Genomic DNA, 21,194 nt, shown 5'->3' on the forward strand with positions numbered 1-21,194 from the left:
CCAAAATTACCAACCTGTTTCCATTTATTTTAGTTACTCACAGCTCAATCACTGTCTTTTATTTACATCGCTGGGGAAACTGATAGAGAAATGAACACATTGCATTTTGAGCTTTCTTGACTATCAAATCAATGGTATTTTAATGATATACAACAAAAGATGACTCGTTGACTAAGCAACATCATTTCAGATTGGTTAAACGTAAGTAGGTGGCCATAAAAGAAGACTTTCATGTAGATAATGTTAATTTTTATTAAAGGCTGGTGTTTGCAAGTGCTGCAAGGATAGTCAATATTATGCTATTAATGAAATGTACTAACAAAGTAAAAATCACAAAAGAACTGAGTTTAAATTACTGGAATTCACATGCTCATCCTGTGTTAGTCTAGCTCACACTTTCTTTTCTAGTGCTCTGACGTACTTTACTCATGAAATCACTGGTCTTATTTTTCCCTTTCCCATGGAGGCCAAGCTCAGGAAGACCCCAGACCGCATCACTCACCCCCAGCTGTCTAAGTGCCACGCGGAGGGGAAAGGGAGACCTGAGGCAGCTGAGTGGGGCTGGAGAGTGGTCACTGGAGCTCCTTTTCCCTCCTCACCTTTTCCCTTTCCATTCATTCCCTCCTAAAGGACTAAACGCCTATCTCTCTCTCTCTTCTTAAGTGGCTGTTTTGCTTCATAGTCATGGGCAATTGCAGCTTCTAGGAAAGCCCCTTCCCTGTGACTAAAACCACCACTCGAAGATTCTTTCTTCAGTATCATGTTGATTTTACTTTTTGCTTAGCTCCACAAGGTAAGCATCCTCCTCAGACACGGAGCGGTGACACAGTAAAAACACCAAGAGGTTCTTGGCGCTTCTGCCAAGCCACTCGACTTTTCCAAGGCTTGCTTTTATTACCTGGAAAATGAGGGGGCTCCAGCTCCAAATTCTATTGTGTGCGTGACAACTTTTAAAAGTGAAATGAAACAGACACAGAATTCAACACACATCTGTGGGCTTCGGGGACCAGGGGAAGAGTGGGAACTTTTGAGGTCTAGCATTCACCACGGACTGACAGTGAAGATGTTTTGGGTGAGGGGTGTGTGGGAGGGAGCCAGCCCTTTCCCCAGCCCTTGTCCTCTCACTGTTAAATCCACAGCTCCTTCCCGGCTGGGGTTCCAGGGATGGCTGGATTCCGGTCCCCTCTATTCTGTGCTCACTACTGCAGAAGGTAATTAGGAGCTGGCTCCAGACCCACCAGGAAGATCAGCAGGCGGCCTCTACCTGAGCCCAGTGGTTCCCAATCCAAAACCAAGCCTGTGCCCCTACTCAGCACTCTCTAATTCTAACAGAGAACTCAGAGAAGATGGCAATCCTGTAGCCATTCTAATCAAGAGACACAATCGAAACTGCGAGTGTGGGAGTGTAAACAGAAGCAAGTGTTAAATAGCTAGGGCTATATGATTCTGACAAGTGTAATCAGAAAACTCCCTCCTGACTCAACGAGCAGATGACAAGGGAGTTCAGGAACTCAAACTTCACTTAAAAGCTAGGTCTAGTGTAGGCGATGCTAAACCTAGAGCTCGTGAGTCAGGCTTCCTGCAGAGCTGGCTTTTGCAGGCTGAAGGAATAGGCTGGGACCTGAGGCAAATCTGTGAAATGCCTTCCCTATAGACCTGGGATGTGTTGCTTTGCCTCTTAGACATATGCCAACTTCCCTCCTCCAGCTGGAATTCAGCATAAAAGACCCTCATTTTGCATTCCAATGACCAAAATCCTCATGAGAGATCTCACACTTTCAAAATTCCCATGCACTGAAATGATCACTTCCTTCCTTGGACACCCCTAGTTCCCCAATATCAAAGATTCCATCCTTCAGGCAGATCTCCCAGATATAAGACCAACCCTCCCCCATTTTGGAATAAATGAAGCAACTTTTAACACCAAAGAATCTTTAATTAGCAAAATTGGGGAATTTCTTAAATTCCTTCAACTACTCATTCAGTCATTCAACAAATACTGACATCTGCTCTCCCAGACACTTGGGAAACACCAGTGAATGAAACACTGATGGCTGTCTCTGTGGTCCTCACATTCTCACTCTGCAAGACTTACTCACCCACGACTTGCAGGGGTGTTGTATTAATCTGTTCTCATGCTGCTAATAAAGACATACCCGAGACTAGGTAATTTACAAAGGAAAGATGTTTAATGGAGTCACAGCTCAGCATGGCTAGGGAAGCCTCACAATCATGGCAGAAGGCAAAGGAGAAGCAAAGGCACGTCTTACATGGCAGCAGGCAAGAGAGCTTGTGTAGGGTAACTCCCCTTTATAAAACCACCAGATTTTGCAAGATTTATTCACTATCACGAGAACAGTATGGGAAAGACCCGCCCCCATCATTCAATTACCTCCCACTGGGTCCCTCCATGAGACGTGGGAATTATGGGAGCTACAATTCAAGATGAGATTTAGGTGGGGTCACAGCCAAACCATATCAGGCGTCCACATGGGAACCTAACCAGGTTCCTGGTCTTTAGGTTCACTCCTGTTATCCACCCTCCACTGCCTACAGCATCAAGTTAAAAGGCACAGAATAGGAGGTCCTTTGGGCTTTGAACTCAATGAGGTGAAATGGGTAAAGTTCAATAGGCCAGCTGTGAGCATGGAGACAGGAAAGACACATACACGGCAGTGAGCACCCACGAAGCACCAAGATGAGCTTGGTGCTGTTCTGATGTCACACACAGTCCTGGCACCATGCACAACATTTGGTGCAGGTAAGCATGAGCTCCTTCAACAGGGGCCCAAAACCTTTGTTGTGGGGGCCACGTTTTCTGTGCCTGGCCCCATGTTACCTTGCTGGCACCAGCGCCACCTCATACCTCCCCATCCACATGAGGCACCTGCTGCTCCTTGGATGGATCCTGACTCTTCTGTCCTACTCTTGCTGGAATTCCCATTGCCCACTCCTCAATCTACCAGCCTTCTCCTCATCCTTCAAACAGCTGCTCAAACTCTACCTGTTCCACAAAGATGTACCTAGTAGCCCTCAATATGATAGCTGCTACTTGCCCCTCTACTGTAGGACCTTTCATTTTTCCTTATGTATTAGACACTTGACATTTGAGAATTCAGAAAAAGCTCTGAGGAACACCCAAACTTGCACAAATCACTGAAATGTACATATGCCCCATCAAAATGTATATGCTGTAAGGCAATCAGACACCACAGAAGAGGTCGCAAGTTTTATTTACCCCTCACTCCTGATAGCACCTTGACAGGCAGGATTCAAATTTACGCCTTAGCAAATTATACTCCACAATAACCAAAGACACGAGTGTTGCAGATGAGCCTGGCACAGTCAAATTTATTAGACTACAAAACCATCTGCTAAAAACAATCTACTCTTATCAGATTATAAATTCCTTGAGAAAAGGAACTTGGACCCTGTCAACATATTTATCCCTGAAACTTTCAGAGCATCACACATTCAATTAAGGTGTTTTAGAAAGAGAAAAAAAGAATAAAATCTGGACAAGAAGAATTTAGAGTGGACTAGGTTTGCCTGATCAGTTTTTTAAGAGTATTATTTTTGGCCAGGCGCAGTGGCTCAAGCCTGTAATCCCAGCACTTTGGGAGGCCGAGATGGGCGGATCACGAGGTCAGGAGACTGAGACCATCCTGGCTAACACGGTGAAATCCCGTCTCTACTAAAAAATACAAAAAAACTAGCCGGGCAAGGTGGTGGGCGCCTGTAGTCCCAGTTACTCGGGAGGCTGAGGCAGGAGAATGGCGTAAACCCGGGAGGCGGAGCTTGCAGTGAGCTGAGATCCGGCCACTGCACTCCAGCCTGGGCGACAGAGCGAGACTCCGTCTCAAAAAAAAAAAAAAAAAAAAGTATTATTTTAAAAATGGTCCAACATGGCCCTGGAGGGTCCTGCCAAGAGACACTTGCAAGGGGGTGGCGCTCACACATGAAGAGCTATGGGGGAAATGGGGGCTTTGCAGAAGGCATCCCCGCTGAGGGGCTTCCTCAGGGAACTCATCTGGCTTCAGGAAAGCAAACCTATGGGGCCATTCACTGCTCCTGACACGCTGGAGTAACTAAATCGCAACAATCCAAGTAGAGCCAGGCCAGCTGAACGGGTAAGGCAGAAAAACAAGTCTGATGGCATCCCCTTTGGACTACTTCTACCCATCTGAACAGGCAAAGCAAAAATAAGTTACCTTCTTAGAGAAAACTAAAGCATACTCTAAACTAGAAAACAGTGTGTGGCAATAACACAGCTATTCATTCATTCATTCAACCAAACCTTTGCTGAGAGATACTCTGATACTAAACATAAGGCAATGGAGAGATGCATATTATTTGATCATTAGGAAATGTGATAAAGAATTTCCATTTTCTTTTTAAGTGAACAATGGCAAAGGCAGCCAGCATGTGCGTCTGGGAAAGTCCTCAGCAGGTCTTCCCAACTCCCCGCCCAGCTCTAAATTGGAAGCATGGTAAGTGTGCTACACACAGCAGCTTCAACCACCTCTCCTGCCACGCCCGACTACCATTCGAAATGCCTTCTACACAGAAGTTATGAATTGGCCTCTGCTTATTAAGAGGGGAAAAAATTAACCACGAAACCAAAATTAACCATGTTTTACAAACCAAACTCCCTCTGTCATCCTCCCCCATTTGGTTCCTCAGGGCCCACTAACAGACGTATTTGTTCCTTCAAATATTTTTCAACAGACAAGCATTTACTCTTCTGGGGTGGCGTTCATAAAACTGTCATCATGCCATGCCTCGCCTATTGTTCAGTAATTTGCTCTTCCTTTTTCTCAATGTATTTACAGGTGCTTCTGCATCACCCAAAGCAGTCAAATGAAAACCACTGTGGTGTCTCTAATAGGTTTACTATGTTCTTACGGATTTCGGATTTCGGTTACTATTGTCTTTACAAATTTATCTTCTGCTGGTAACGTCCTTCTAAAGTACTACTATTTTTCTTTCATTTATTCTTGACTTGCCTCTCCTACTCTATACTTAATATGGCAAAAACTTCCCTATGTGTCATTAATTCCTTGAGTTTCAGAAACACAGTTTTGGTTTTGACATCCTATTGTCACAGTATTTGCTCTGATTAATCTTATCAGCCTCACTCTTTACCTCACAAGTCAAAGCCTACAGAGCAATTTCTTGTTCACATAACAAGTCCAAACCATTCCAGATCATTCATCAACAAAAATAATTACCTCCATGAACAGTATCTATTTTCTATGGAATGCTAACAGGACCATATATGCATTATGTGTATTGCAAAAAAACACTTTCTCCTGCTGACATCCAAGCCAACATGCTGTTTGAGAGCAGGAAAAAAGCTAGCTTAAAGAACTGGCCTCATAATTATCATAATTACCTTTCTACATGTTTGCTGTTTTCAAACTCAAGCATATTAAGTATTTGGCGTTAAATTAGATGGCCAGATTCAGCCTATTCCCAAGGGCTTCCTTACCTTGTGCTCTTTTCTAACCTAAGCATGAGTTTAGAGAAAAAAGAGCCATGAGAAATGGGGTGTGGGGGGAAAGGTGGGGGTGTCCTTGCCACTGCTCCCTTGGGTGAGTTAATGAGGCCCCCTCTTGGGAAGTGCATCAGTCCAGGGATGTGGAATTATGCTTGACCCAAGGGATACAAGGAATGTGGGGAAGCTTTCAACAGCTACATTTAAACCGCCAACATTTCATGGTTTGTGGAAGTTTTTGGACAATTCAAAAACACGATTATTCATGATTTCATTCCCACAATGTCTGTCCTCTCAATCCCTCTTCACCACTGGCTCCCTCCTCTTCTTTCCTGCACTGTATTCTTTCTCCGGCAATTATCTTCTTGGACTAAAACAACATTGTTAAGAAGCATAAATAATAACAAAATGATCATTCCTGAAGCACTTTGTATATGTCACCTTTGGAGAACTCAAAAAATAAAATTAGAACCAAAGCACGGTGTATGAAAATTTAAAATTACTGGGCCATTCAGAGTCTTCTTTTTTTTTTTTTTTTGGTTTTTTGAGATGGAGTCTTGCTCTGTTGCCCAGGCTTAAGTGCAGTGGCGTGATCTTGGCTTACTACAACCTCCGCCTCTCAGGTTCAAGTGATTCTCCTGCCTCAGTCTCCTGAGTAACTGGGATTACAAGCATGTGCCAGCATGCCAGGCTTTTTTTCTTTTGAGACGGAGTCTCTCACTCTGTCACCTAGGCTGGAGTGCAATGGTGCGATCTTGGCTCACTGCAACTTCCGACTCCCAGGTTCAAGCGATTCTCCTGCCTCAGCCTTCCAAATAGCTGGGATTATAGTCACGTGCCACCAGACCAGGCTAATTTTTGTATTTTTAGTAGAGACAGGGTTTCACAATGTTGGGCAGGCTGGTCTCGAACTCCTGACCTCAGGTGATCCACCACCCTCAGCCTCCCAAAGTGCTGAGATTACATGCATTAGCTACCTCACCTGGCCTAATTTTTGTATTTTTAATACAGACAGGGTTTCGCCATGTTGGCCAGGTTGGTCTCAAACTCCTAGTGTCAAGCGATCTGCCCATCTCGGCCTTCCAAAGTGCTGGGATTACAGGCGTGAGCCACCACGCCTGGCCCATTCAGTGTCTTTTGAACTTACCAGACTCACGTGAAGTGAAGAATGATGACAATGACGGTGAATGACATACAGAGAATCTCATTCTCATCGGAACACAGGGCGACTCTCCAAACTCCCAGCCCATTCAGCAGAAAACTCACTCACCTTCACATGCCACTCAGGAGATGGAAACCTGAGACAGTGAGAGTGGCTCTCTGCAGGCTTATCACGGCAGCTCCCAGCCAACTTCCTGAGGCCATGGGCTGCCCTGCATTCTCCAGGATTCCTCCTCCCCAGAGGGGACACCCCATTCATTCCCTTGTCTTTCCCTCTATTTGGGGGCAAGGACACGGCTATTATCTTATTTATCCCTAAAGCTATGTCATATTTTACTCCCATAGCTTTAATCCTTAAAACTCTTATTCTGTCATAAGGAAGCAAATCAATGGGAAACTGGACTTACTCTTACTTTTGTTTCTTTAAAACAAAAGAGATGTCAACTGCTTAGAAATGAGTAGTCATAAAAGTCTACTTTTCATCAACGAGATAACTAATTATAATGTACCTACTGTGCACCAGGGACTGCACTATCTACCAAGTTGGAAGTGAAGCATGACCACCTCACTGTTTAAGTAGTTGGAAAACATACAAGTGTAAACTAAATTGTAACAATACACTGCGGGAGCACACCAGCATTATTGCCACAAATAAATATAAATAAGAATGATCTGTTTCTAGAAGAAAACTCAGACACTTCCCAGTGTAGGCCTCACATCCTCTCCTGGGTTCAGCGCACAGGAGCTACTGGCTGACAGTAGCCTGAACACGCATTCTTAAGCCCAGTTTTCACTTACAGTCAACAAAAAAGCTCCTCTCCTTATCTTCTAGTCATCACTCCTTAGACACAGATCTTCCCAATATGATGAAGTATCCAAACTCTACTCAATGAAAGCCATTTCCCATGCAGAAGGGCACGAGGCGAAACTGACCTGTTGAACGTCCTGCTGGAAAACACACAGCTGCAGCCTCTGATGGAGCCGGACCTTGCGGTGTTGCCAGATGTTCTCAAGCTGCCGCTGGTGGTGCAGCACCTCGTGGATGACATCCAGGACATGGTGCACGGCCTTGGAGTAGTTGGCAGACGCCGTCAGGGAATCGGAGCTGCCAGGAGTCAAGGGCCGCTGGAGCTTGTCAAGGAGCGACTTCCCATCTTGGCTCACCTGCCCACAAAATACATGAGTGATTCTTCAAGATCTGAGGTTTGGCCTAGGCTGTGCCACAGATGCTGTCCTTGGATACGTGTGTGTACCTATAGGCACACACGTACATGTACACACATTACACACACACCCATTCACACCACAGTTTTACTCAGAGGCAGTTTTATATAGGATAAAATTTAAAACAATCCACCAGTTATCCAATGACATCACAAAGCCAAATGATGCAAAACACTAGGTGAAAATAAAAGAACATTAATTACAACAAAACACTGTAGTAGATACTACTCAATGAATAGGCATACTATTTGCCTTAAACGCCATAAATCAACTAACAGAAACTGCATTCCTGGGATATCTGCAAATTAAAATTTAAAAGTAATAATTTTATCTTGAGACATGTTAGAGAGAATACAACAGATCATCACAATGGAACAAAATTGTTCCTTAAAGCCTCAGTTAAAAAAAAAATCTAGTACTAGCACTAGATTGCTAGTACTAGGCAAAGAATATGTACTTAAACTTTCTGACATAGCTGGAGAGCAATTTAACATCACAAAAGAAAATGTAAAATGCCATTCTATTTGACTCATTAACTTTAAAAAGCAGTTTTAATTAAAATGCCATCATTTAAAGAAAAGATTTCAGTGCTACATTAAGGCAATTTATTCTCAAACTACAATTAAATGAAAGCATTCAGGTTAATCAAAGAAATAACAAAAGGTGAGGGTGCAATTTAGAAAGCAAGCATTGTGTTTTTCCTATTTATGTGACTCATAAGACTTATGAGTAATTAATTATGCCAGATGTTCTCGGGGAAAAAAAAAAGTGACAATCAGACAACACAAAGTGTGTGTGATGCATAAGGTAACCAGGTGTGGGATGCAGGTGTCTTAAGTAGGGCCTCTTCACATGATCCTTCTGCTTAGATACTTCTGAATCTAAAAACCTCCTTGGGTTTCTAGTAAGAGGAGCAGGCCGGGTGCAGTGGCTCACGCCTGTAATCCCAGCACTTTGGGAGGCCGAGGTGGGCAGATCATGAGGTCAAGTGATTGAGACCATCCTGGCCAACATGGTGAAACTCCTTCTCTACTAAAAATACAAAAATTAGCTGGGCATGATGGTGGGCACCTGTAGTCCCAGCTATTCATGAGGCTGAGGCAGGAGAATGGCTTGACCCCGGGAGGTGGAAGTTGCAGTGAGACAAGATCGTGCCACTGCACTCCAGCCTGGGCGACAGAGTGAGACTCCATCTCCAAAAAAAAGAAGAGGAGCAAGTTTAGGGGCACTTTTAACAGACATAAGCGCAGTTTAGAGAAGCCCTTAGAATAAAAAAGAGCACACAGGGAATAGGTTAATGGGAAAAGCTAAAACTGAGAGCCTTTACAACCAAAACCTGGTGGCAAATGACCCTGCAGAATTTCCTAATCACTTCCTTTAATCCTCTTCTAACTGCAGTTGTGCCAGATTGTAACACATTTACTTTTCAATACCTGAATCTGAGACGTTGGAAGTGTTGATTATTCCTCACTAGGGTTTAAAATTCACTTAATACAGCCTTACAGCAAAACTTAAGAGGAAATAAGCTCAGCTGACAAAACCAAAGATAACAAGGGAAAAACTAACCACATTAACTGCTGAATTAGTGTCAGTTAAAACAAAAATGGAAAATGTAAAGAGTCTTCTAAAGCAGGGTTCTCACTTGTGCCCAGAAGTCACTGAAATTGGTGCGGACATTGTTGATGTAATGGTTTTGAAGAGAGGAGGCACCAGGATTGATTTGGGTGGTGGATTCAGAGAAGCAGGGTACTCTGAAATGAGCAGGATATTAGCACATGGTGAAGAAATGTCCTGCTTTTTGTGATCATCTAAGCAAGGCTCTTTTTAACACACAAATACACGGTTTTTATCTTTTTGCTCAGTGTTAACATCACTGATCTTTCCACAAATCCAACAATCATGTTAATCAAAGAAAGACAGTGTTTGGTTTTCTTTGGAACTTTACAGGAGATGTTTTCCCTTTCAAAATATCACATGACCACAATAAAACCATTCTCAATCCTTGCATCACCAAGAGGCCACATGACCAGGCTACAGTTATAGTTGCTATATTCACAATGGTTTTATATACATGACCAGCATCTGAATATCTAATTTTTTCACCTACAATAGATGCATTTAGGCATTTATAGACTGAAAAACATTTTATCATAAATCACCTTTTGTCTCCAACTTACATTGTAGCATGTAATTTTTATGTACACATGTAAATTATACGCAAAGGTAGATTAAAGTATGTATGCATTTTATTTCAGGATCATAAAGCAGGTGTCATAAAATTTGTGTGATATAATTGGAGTGCTGCATCTCTCAGAACTGAGAGCTACTGCTCTAAGTCATACATTTCACATTGTGTCGACCTTGAAAAGAATTCCTTACAAATGTTTCCTCTACATTTTACTCCTTGCAATACTGTCGGAAAATGTACACCAGAACGTATGATTTGGTGAACTGTGCCAGAAACTGACAGCTGTTCCCCAAAATCCACTTGCCCCTCCTGGATAGCCAAACCCCTACAGTCAGAAACAGCAACACTCCAGCTATAACGCCACATTTCCCAGCCTTGCTTACATATATGAGTGGCCAATATACAAAAGTAAAAAATGTTGAATGGGATTCCAGGAAAGCTGTTTAGGGGCTAAGCTGGCAGGTACGCTCATTCCCCTTGTCCCTTCCTCCTCCTTGCTGCCAAGAACTTGAATGAGATGGCTGGAGCTTCAGCAGTTATTGATGACTCTGGGGCAATCTTAAAAACAGTAGCCTACCTGTTAAAAAAGGCAACACAGGAAGACAGAAGGATCCAGAGATCCTCTTACGAATAGAGCTACCACACTATCCCTGGAATGACAGCCTTTGGATTTCTTTTACACAGAGAGAAAGCCAATTTCTATCTTAAGCCATTGTTTTGCAACTTAAACCACCAAATGCAAAAGGACAAGATGAGTTCCCAGCCCTCACCAAGTTTCCAAAACGCATCCCTGTGACACCATTAATATTCTCCAACTGAGAATGGAGTACTCTGAGCAACAATATTCCATGGAATCTTTCTTTCCTCGAGTGTCTCTGCAGTTGTTCAACAGATCTCCACGGCAGAGATCGTGACAGGATTTCGAAGGACATACTTGCCTATGGCGGTGGAGGGCAGTGGAAAATGTCTATACACAAATACCTTAACATACAACAACTCATCAGGCAAAGCTCCACCATCTGAGAACTCATAAGCGGGGATGAAAGTGTCTGTTGGTCCCGCCACTGGTACTGTCATTTGTTGGCAGTGACAGTGGCAGTAAAGATCCCGGGCGAGAAAACACCTCTTGTACCCACTAAAACCAGACAGCATGGAACTCCACGTTTTAAAAAATAGCATTTCTCCAATAAACCTTTCCAAACATGATTCTATATTATTTCAGTACAGGTTTTGTAGACCTGGCAATTAAAAAGTACTATTTAAACACATAAAGGATGGCATATACAGTTTCGTTTTTGGCAAAATGTCTTAGTCTTTGTAATTACAGTAATATGTGGAAAAATATGCTACAATTTTATGAAGACTGCTGTTCTCTTGTACAGAGATAATAATTTTTATATGGCACAGAATGACCAGGAGAAAATTAATGAAAGAAGAGACTGCATAGAGCAGACAAAAAATTCACATAAAATGTAAGTGCTAAAACAAGTAACGTAAGTTTATGGCATGTGGTGTACTTCTACAGTTTCTTAACTACAGAACCAGGTGAATGAATTTACTTCAGTTATACATTTTGTTTAAAACTCTGTTTTTAGCTTCCAGGCACTGAAACTCTGAGCCACAAAGAGACAACAGCTGCAAAAAGAAAATCAACCTTATCAAATAGCAGGACTTTCCTATAATAATTTTTTAACCAATCAGATCAGCTCATTTTTCAGTCTGCTCTTTGTTTTTCTTGGAATACACAGCTGGGGAACTTGAAGGGCAATCAAAGTTACATGTTACAAAGATTAACATTTTATAAAGAGAGAAACTAAAATGCTCTGATATCCAAATGAGTTCAGAAAAATGCAAGTATTAACTAAAGCAGAAAAAGTAATTAAAGGTAAGTTTAAAATTTTACCATATCAAAGGTATGTTTGTTTCTAATATTTAAAAAGAAGTGTAACTGTCTAAACAATGGCCTGGTTGTTGAATATCTACTGTTCATCACACTGCACAGAGACTTGTAACTTGGATTTCTGCATGTCACCCTTAAAAAGAGCCATAAAACTTCAGAGATTTGCCTATTCTTGCTTCTGGTACTGGGATCTCTACATTTCCTATAAAATCAGATGAGGGCTGAGCATTTCCGGCAGGAATATGCTTCACCTGCACCAGGGATGAACATGGCTCTGACCTAAGGAAAGACAGCAGCATCTAGACATTCTTGCTTACCACTGCAAAAGCAACAACTGCCCAAAGACCAAATGAAGATGAGTGACAGGCATATCAATTAAGTCCAAACGCAGTGTTTTAGATCTAAAACGTGCTAGAAAATGGCATTCCCAAGATACAACAAAAATAGGCAAAATACACCAAGACATTTAGCCTGTAATAAAGAAAAAGTGTTCTTTCAAAACTTTTATGAAATGAATTGCACTATTTCTGCTGACTCAAAGCCAACACTGTTTTAATTCTTTCTCAGGCTTAGCTCACCATGGCCTGCAGAGCACAGACCTCCACAGGAAGCCTGGGAATGATTTCACTCTCCTCTCCAACTCTTGCTGAACTTATTCTCATATCAAGGTTCTAATAAAGCAGAAAAGAATGAAAAGGGGTCAGCAGGTGACTACCCAGCGTATTCTGCAGCAATAGTTGACATTCCTTGGCCAAATAGTTGAACTCTTCTGAGTAAGGAAGTTCCAATCTGTCTTCAGATGGCTACATAAGATGCTCCTACCAACAGTGCAGGTCAATTACCTCCTGAAAGGGCATGTGTTCCCAACGACAGATACTTTCCCATGCTTCAGGGAGAACACAGAGAAAGCTGGTTCCTTTTCCAGGCAAAGTTCTTACAGGATGGACCTCCAAACGCTGATTTCTATTTCTTTCAGCTATTCAGTTTCTTATTCAAAATCAGATCAGTTTACCTTGGTCTGACTCTCTGACACCTGTAAACCTGGGATTATTGGAAAGGAAAAACCAAAATAAGACCAAAACAGGAAACGGCTGGAGCAGCCCAGTTGGCGTGAGTCAGGTACATGTGCCTCACATGCAAGTTCCACAGACTGCACCTGGGCTCTACTTTTGTTGCTTTTATATCTCAAGTGCTTGCAAGGCCTCAAGCTGAGTTTGGGGTGAGAAGAAGATAGCTGTCATACGGGCTGTTGGCTCTGATACTGTGGCAGATGCTGACTACAGCACTGCGTGTCACTACAGCAACACTGCGATCTTTAATGAGGCTTTATACAACTGTGACAGAAGTGACCGCTGGGCGCGGTGGCTCATGCCTATAATCTCAGTACTTTGGGAGGCCGAGGTGGGCAAATCACTTGAAGTCAGGAGTTTAAGACCAGCCTGGCCAACATGGTGAAACCCTGTCTCTACTAAAAATACAAAAATTAGCCAGACCTGGTGGCACACGCCTGTAATCCCAGCTGCTCAGGAGGCTGAGGCACAAGAATCGCTTAAACCCAGGAGGCGGAGGTTGCAGTGAGCTGAAATTGCACCACTGCATTCCAGCCTGGGCAACAGAGCAAGACTCCATTCCACAAAAAAAGAAGTGGCTCTACCGCAAGGGAACTGAGCTTCCACACATATCACAGAGAGTTGGTTTTTTGGTTTTAGGGAGTTTCCTATCTAGGTGACTCATTTTACTGTGTGTTTTCATCTTTGCTAATAACCCCAACCCTGCCATCACCCATTGATACAGTGCCTTTAAAGAGGAGCTCAACCAGCTTTGCACGCAGCAAATCATTCATTCCCATGAGGCCTTGCTGAGGCACACAGTGAGTTGGCACATTTGTTAAACTGAGAAATGGATGCAGAAACTAAGCCCTGAAGTCACATGAGATCAAGCAAGCCAACACCCCATGGCACTTCGCCTTGCTTGGGCTCCGTGGCTGCAGCAGTGGCCCTTTGGTGGATGCGTGGCTGCTTATTATGCAGTCTCACCTTGCAATCCAAACACCTGGCATTGAGGCTTGCGAGGCAACACAGGCACACTGAGATGAAAATCATTTTTATAAATTTAGTTTGTTGAAAAACTAGTAGCTGAGTTGGCTTACTTAAAATGTTAAAAATGACTACAACTTATCTCCAACGTTTACACTGCTTCACTCTCTTGTGATCAACTGTAGCCAACAAGATTAGCTCAGACCTGGCAAGCTGAAGCAAGTGAGTGTTCAGAAGGCTCAGGTGCGTTCCTGTTGCTAAAGCACAAACAGGAGTGACACGGGCAGGTCTAATTAAAGCAAAGCAGAGCAGGTGCTTGCGTCTTGGAAAAAAAATGCTGGGAAACTTTCCCAAAGCAAATTTATATGATCAGAGACTAGAAACTATCAACACTGTTCAAAGAAAAAAATTGTAGAGAAAATGAAGGGAGGAGAAGAAAGGAAATAAGAGAAGAGAGAGGCAAGGAAAAGGAAATAAAAAAAGCAAAGCAAGCCCTGCTTAAAACTACTCCTACCCCCACACGACCCGGCATCCAGCTCGATGTATAGCACTTGGCAGGGGCTCCATATCTGTGAGATGGATGCGTCCTCAGCAGACCCCCAGCTCTTCAGAGCAAGCTCAGGAGTGCTGCTCAGCATGTGATCTGTGTACCATCAGCATCAGTCGCTGCAGCAGTAGAGAAGGCCTCTGAAAATGGAGATTCACTATCTCTGGGGTAGAGTACTGCTGCATTTTAAACCAAGACACTCAAGTCTGCAAACCACTGATTTAGGAATATAAAATAAAAATCACTTAAAAAACAAAAGCAGTCTTTCCCTTCCCATCTTCCTGACACCTTCCCTCTTGGCATGATGAAACTGAGGAAGTGAGGGGTGGAGGTGCCAACAGAGGTGTCACTGCACCAGGTTAAGTGAGTGGGTGGTAGGGGTTGGAGGTGGAGAACCCAGACAGAATGGTTGGGAAATGGAGCAAATTAAGGACATTAAGGACAAAAGAAGACAGGTTTCTTGCTGCCTGAGAACAGATTAATAAACTTAGAAAGGGAAAGGATGGAAAGAACCCTGAGGTATTGGATTCGAAATGTACAAACACATGTATTTTTAATACAGATAGATACAGCAGTAATTTTATATGGACGTGTATGTGCACGTGTGGATGGGTGGGTGGGTGGTTAAGTGGTTGGATAGATAGATAAATGAATGAGTGGTTGGGTGACTGGGTGGTTGGATGGATGGTTGGGTGATGGGGTGGACAGATGGACAGTTGGGTGACTGGGTGTATGGATAGGTGGTTGGGTGATTGGGTAGATGGACAGATGGACTAGACAGATGTGGATGGGTGGTTGGGTGACTGGGTGAACGGATGGGCAATTGAGTGATACGGCAGATGGATGGATATGGGTAGATTGATGAATGTAGGTGGGTGGGTGGATGGATGGATGGATGAGTGGTTGGGTGGTTGGATAGATGAATGGATGGGTAACTGGATGGATGGATGGATGGATGGATGGATGGATGGATGGATAGATGAATGGGTGGTTGGGTGATTAGGAGGATGGATGATGGATGGATGATGAATGGGTGGTTGGGTGGATGGTTGGGTGATTGGCTGGATGAATGCATGCACTAATGAATGAATGATTGGATAAATGGACAGATGAATGGGTGGTTGGGTGATTAGGAGGATGGATGATGGATGGATGATGAATGGGTGGTTGGGTGGATGGTTGGGTGATTGGCTGGATGAATGCATGCACTAATGAATGAATGATTGGATAAATGGACAGATGAATGGGTGGTTGGGTGATTAGGTGGATGGATGGATAAATGGATGGGGGTTGGGAGGGTAGATGGATAGAGGGAGGGATGGGTGGTTAGGTAATTGGTTGGATTGAAGAATGGATGGGTGATTGGATAAATGGAAGGATGGATGGTTGGATGGAAGAATGGATGGGTGAATGAATGGATGGATGGATGGACAGAAGAATGGGTGGCTGGGTGTGTGGATGGATGGATGGATGGAAGGATGGATATAGGTGGATGAATGGATGGGTAGCTGGGTGATTGGGTAGACGGATGGGTGGCTGGGTGGATGAATAATGGGTGGTTAGGTGGATAGATGGATGCATAGATAGATGGATGGATGGGTGAATGGATGGCATTCATATGTTTCCTAACTCTGTCTGCTAAGAGGGCCCAGAAGTAGTGACACCTCACAAACAAACAAAACTCTGAGAACCCAGGTCTTTAAAATTCTAAAGACCATACAATACTATAAGGAACCACTCCACTTAGTGAGACGAGTGATCCCAGGGTAGGCAGGGAAAGTACAAAATAGCCAGGAACAAGTGCTCAAAGGACAATAAGGATGATCAAAAAGACACAGAAAGAAGCTCCTGCTGGCCAAGTCTAAACAATTTAGGAATCAAAACAGAGTATCAAATTATAACCGACTGATATAGGAAGATTTCATAAATTCACACTGATAGAAACAAACAAGAGAGAAAGGAAATACAGCTCATTCTTACGGTAGAAAGCCACCTAATAAATACAGAAGGAATAATGGAAATAGGTGATCATCATCACAGTGGTAGCTGCTATGGGCAGAAATCCTCAGTGGAAACTATGGCTATGAGAAGTCTGATGAGGAACAGAGACTGGTATTCTATTAGAGTAGCTGCCCACCAAACGTGCAGCAAAGACTAATTTTTTAAATGGTGACTGTGCATTGGAGAAACGCTGCAGACACCAATCTGACCAAGTGGCCAAGACGAACACTACTCATAGCTGGAGAGGTCAGTATCCCGTGTCTACTGCAATGGCACCCAGAGAAGGACAAGCACTGCCAAAAAGGCACAGCCTGAGTCAGCCCACGAGAACTGGGGGCAACCAGAAATAGAGGGCCATCTGAAGAATGAAAGGCCTGTACTCTTTAAGTATGCCAAAGACATAAAGGCAGAGAAGGACTAAAGAATGTTCCATTTTAAAGGAGACGGATTGGTGAGACATGGCGATTAAATGTGGCGCACATTGCTGGACAGTGTCCGAGACCAGGAAAGAGAAAGGGGCATCGTTGGAACACTTGGGGAAATAGGATCAGGGTCTGTGGATAGGATGGTCATGTTGTATCAATGGTGCTTAGGTGACTGGAGAGAGAAGCAGTGGGGAGAGAGGGTGGAGCAATGTGGCGAAATTCTAAAACTTGGAAAATCTGGGTGGAGGCAATGTAGGAGTTCTCTGTGCTATTCGACCACTTTCCTGTAGCCCTGAAACTATTTCAAAATGTAAATAATTTAAGAGGCAAAATAATTCATTCTGTTCTACTGAAAATCCTTTCGGTTCATCCAGTTCAAATTACTGTCTCCTTGAGTTTATAGCTCAGTTGCAAACATGTTCTTAGGCTAAAATTCCATCTAAGACCTCAGTTTGAGAGGCTGTTTACTTCCTGTCAAATTATTTTGAGATACTAGCACCAACGTAAATCAAATAAAACTACACCACAGGTAAATATAAGTTCCTGTGTCAAGATGCCCCATTTTTACAGAATGCACTGGTAACAATTAGGAGATGCTGTACTTAAAGAAAACTGCCAAGAGCAACAAGCAGACTGAAAGAGCCAGCTTGGCTAGAGGATGACACTGGCTGGGTCAAAGTGATTCTGATTTAAGTTATGCACAAAGACCGTACTCCCAGGGCCTGCCAATCATCTTGTGAATGAAGGCTATTCAATCCCATCTTGGTCTGGCAAGGGCAAGGGCATGCAGACAGCTGGCTGCAAGCCCACCACTGCATTCAAAGAACAGCTCCAAAGCAAGAGATTCACATAAGCAGATGAGTGAAGGCCTCATTACACGTGTGAGTAACAGGGTCATTTGCTTTCTGTGTTACAGGTCAAAATTAGACAATGCATAGAGATGGCACATCAGGGGAAAGAACTTGATGGTTTTTAGAAGTGATATAATCCTCATGAGCCAATGTGATTAAAAAAATTATAAATGTGTTCAATTTTCAGTTTTACTATAGAAAAGGCTATTACTTACTTAAATAGTTTCTAACAGACTAGGCAACCAAATTAGTTAAGAAACATTTGTGCAAAACTAAGCAAAAATACAGAGCTGACTTTTTAAATTCCATAGGCAACATGAAATGCTGCTTGAAAAAAACTGAATCTTATTAGGCAAAGGTGGCTAGAGAAACAAACAAACATCAACTGCCACGGGAAAGAGAAGACCTGCCCAGATTCTGAAGCAAATATACGGTGAGATATCACGTGGTATCAGGGACACATTTTGAGAAACGAATCACTAGGCAATTTCGTCCTTATGTGAACATCACAATGTGGACTTTCACAAAGCTAGACGATGCAGCCTACTGCACACCTAGGCTATCTGGAGCAGTCCACTGCTCTAGGCTACAAACGTGGACAGCATGTTACTGTACTGAACACTGTAGGCAACTGTACCACAATGCTAAGTATGTATGTGTCTAAACATAGAAAAAGTACAGTAAAATACAGTATTATAATCTTACAGGACCACTCTCTTATTTGCAGTCCATCATTGACCAAAACATCTTTATGAGATACAAAACTGTAGCAGCAAATCACGCATCCATTTAATTCGCTCATGGACACTAGGACGTCAACAGAGCCAGGCCCAAGGACATGAGAGTGACAGCTGGGCAGTGAAGCACAACAGGAAATGTCAGAATGAAATGCAAATAGCCAGTTTCCTCCCAACAACTTTGACAAGTTTGGATGTGTTTGGATCAAGATTTAGATTTAAACACAGACAGCATTTATTAAACATCTACACTGCCCAGCAGTCTTCCAGGTGCTTTGAAACTCTTACAGAAGCCTTACGATAATCTTTCATATTAACATAGAACATTGTAGATATAGATGCTTCTTAGGGAGAAAACCTTACAGAAAAGCAAGCACACACAATTCCTCTCTACGCCCCTCGCTTTCACCTCCGGGAACGTAACTATTATCACGAAGGCAGGATGGTCTCAAGGGCCAGATAAACAAGGCATGGGCAAGGGTGGTACTCGTCAACCCATCTAAAGTTGCGTCATCAAGCAGCTACCACGTGGTCTGGCACAGAGGCGGCAGAGGGTGGTGACTGAGAACATGGAGCCTGCCTGCCTGGGCTCATACCCTGTTCCACCAGCTGCTGACCTGGCACAGTCATTTATCTCCGTGACTCATTTTCTTCATTTGTAACAGCAGGGACAGATACATTATGTGAGCATTAAGTCAGTTGTTACATAAAGTCCTTACAACACAGTCTGGCATAGAAGGTGGCAGAAAATAAAACAGGGAGTCATTAAGTAAATAATGTAATATACCCTAAAGTAATAAAGAAAATCCTACACTTAGAGTTCTTAAAATAGACAGATGTGTTCCTTGCAATCCAGACCATCTTCTCTAAAAGGTTTTATTTGGGAAGATTAAACTGAGTTTGACTAGACGGAAGGGCACACAAAATACACATTTCTTAAACACATGTAGAAAAAAAGAATAGGCTTTTCTTCACTGTAGCAGATGAGCATATAAGTGCGTTGTTGGAAAGGCTACTGCCTGCACACCATTCTGGTCCCCTAGCGCCCCACCCCACCCCACACACACAGGGGTTCAAATGCTAAACAATTAAACTGCAGTCTAACTCAAAATCTGTAAGCTTTTTCTGGGCTACCCAAAACTTTTTTTTTTCTAGCTTCTGGTGTACTATGATGCAAAAATGATGTTGCCTTGCAATGTAAGTAAAATTGACCACTTACCTCAGAGTAAGCAAGAGTGATATGTTCATATATTCCCTGGTGGTGATGAATGGCATCTTCTAGGTCCTGCAGCTCTGAGGGAAGGTCTACCTCACCGCAAGCTTTACACCATGAATCCACGTTGCTCATATACTTGGAAGGTTAAAAAGAAGATTATTTCTATCAATGACAATTTATATTGAAAAGCGGACATTTTTTAACATGGTTTTGAAAACTAGGGGAGTTGACGGAGATCCTAAGAATGTAACATGGTTGACTTTCCATCTCAAATGGCATCCTCAACTCACATGAGACTGCTGGACTCCATTCCCAGAGTGGGTTTCAGCAGGACTGGGGCGAGTCCCAGGAATCCGCATTTCAGATGAATGCCTCAACTGACTGCTGCCCAGGTCTGGGTGTGCCCCTGGAACAATGCAGCCCTGTTTTGGGCTTTCTGCTAAATTTTCCCAATCCACCTTTGAATCCACGTTTCCAACTGCCCTGTACTCCTAAGCAAGGGAGGACAGAAAGATGACTCTCCCACGTACCCCTAACTACGGCTCAACAGCAGGATGCTCCTTCTCCTTGCAGCTACTTTTCAGTCTTACTCTGTTCCTTCTACACTGAGATGTAATGAAAAAGTTCCAGATATCTAAAAATATTTATCTGAAATAAGGAAAAGCAGCCAGTCCATTCCGCTACTGTTTCAAAAGGAAATTGACACCAGAATTAAAAGGAGACCAAGAAAAAAGGGCCTGAACTTCTCTGTGAATCTTAGGAAAGGCCTAAGGAGGCAGAGGCATCATTCCCATCCTTCCCAATTTGCACGGAAATGAGAAAAGCCTGAGCCATGCGAACAGCGCTGCGGCTGCCATCCCAATCCTGGCTCAATCACCTCCACTGCCACCCTCCACCTCCAGGATCATCAACAGTCCTGCGGCTGCCATCCCAATCCTGGCTCAATCTCCTCCACTGCCACCCTCCATCTCCAGGATCATCAACAGTCCTGCGGCTGCCATCCCAATCCTGGCTCAATCTCCTCCACTGCCACCCTCCAACTCCAGGATCATCAACAGTCCTGCGGCTGCCATCCCAATCCTGGCTCAATCTCCTCCACTGTCACCCTCCATCTCCAGGACCCATCAACGGTCCTGCGGCTGCCATCCCAATCCTGGCTCAATCTCCTCCACTGCCATCCATCTTCGGGATGCATCAATGGCTGAGAAATCACTGCCAAATTTCCTAGGGAGATCCTATCAAAATCCATCACAGTTAAGAGTGAAAGGCAAGTGCAGAAGGCCCAGTTAAAAAAGCTAATTCAATTAAGCCAAACAGCCATCAACACATTTCCCTTGGTTTTAACCTCTTTACTCCTGTTCCTCACACATCTATTTACTTAGCAGGGAATGCAGAGCATGACTATTTGAAA

At 43.3% G+C, this 21,194-nt stretch overlaps 1 protein-coding gene across 6 annotated transcripts in view; it reads right to left on the bottom strand.

The window, feature by feature from the left end:
• The window catches only part of LOC105492335 (trio Rho guanine nucleotide exchange factor), a 368,213-nt gene that overhangs the window by 184,187 nt on the left and 162,832 nt on the right, over positions 1-21,194 (bottom strand). For all 6 annotated transcript variants that reach the window (XM_071099091.1, XM_071099090.1, XM_071099092.1 and 3 more), the window contains exons 8-9: positions 19,787-19,918; positions 7,592-7,822 (exon numbers count right to left, since the gene is read on the bottom strand). In XM_071099091.1, coding sequence (XP_070955192.1) covers positions 7,592-7,822; positions 19,787-19,918 — 363 coding nt within the window. The remainder of the gene's footprint in view (positions 1-7,591; positions 7,823-19,786; positions 19,919-21,194) is intronic.

Source organism: Macaca nemestrina, chromosome 6 (genome assembly GCF_043159975.1).
Source record: "Macaca nemestrina isolate mMacNem1 chromosome 6, mMacNem.hap1, whole genome shotgun sequence".
In the NCBI taxonomy this organism is placed as follows: domain Eukaryota; kingdom Metazoa; phylum Chordata; class Mammalia; order Primates; family Cercopithecidae; genus Macaca; species Macaca nemestrina.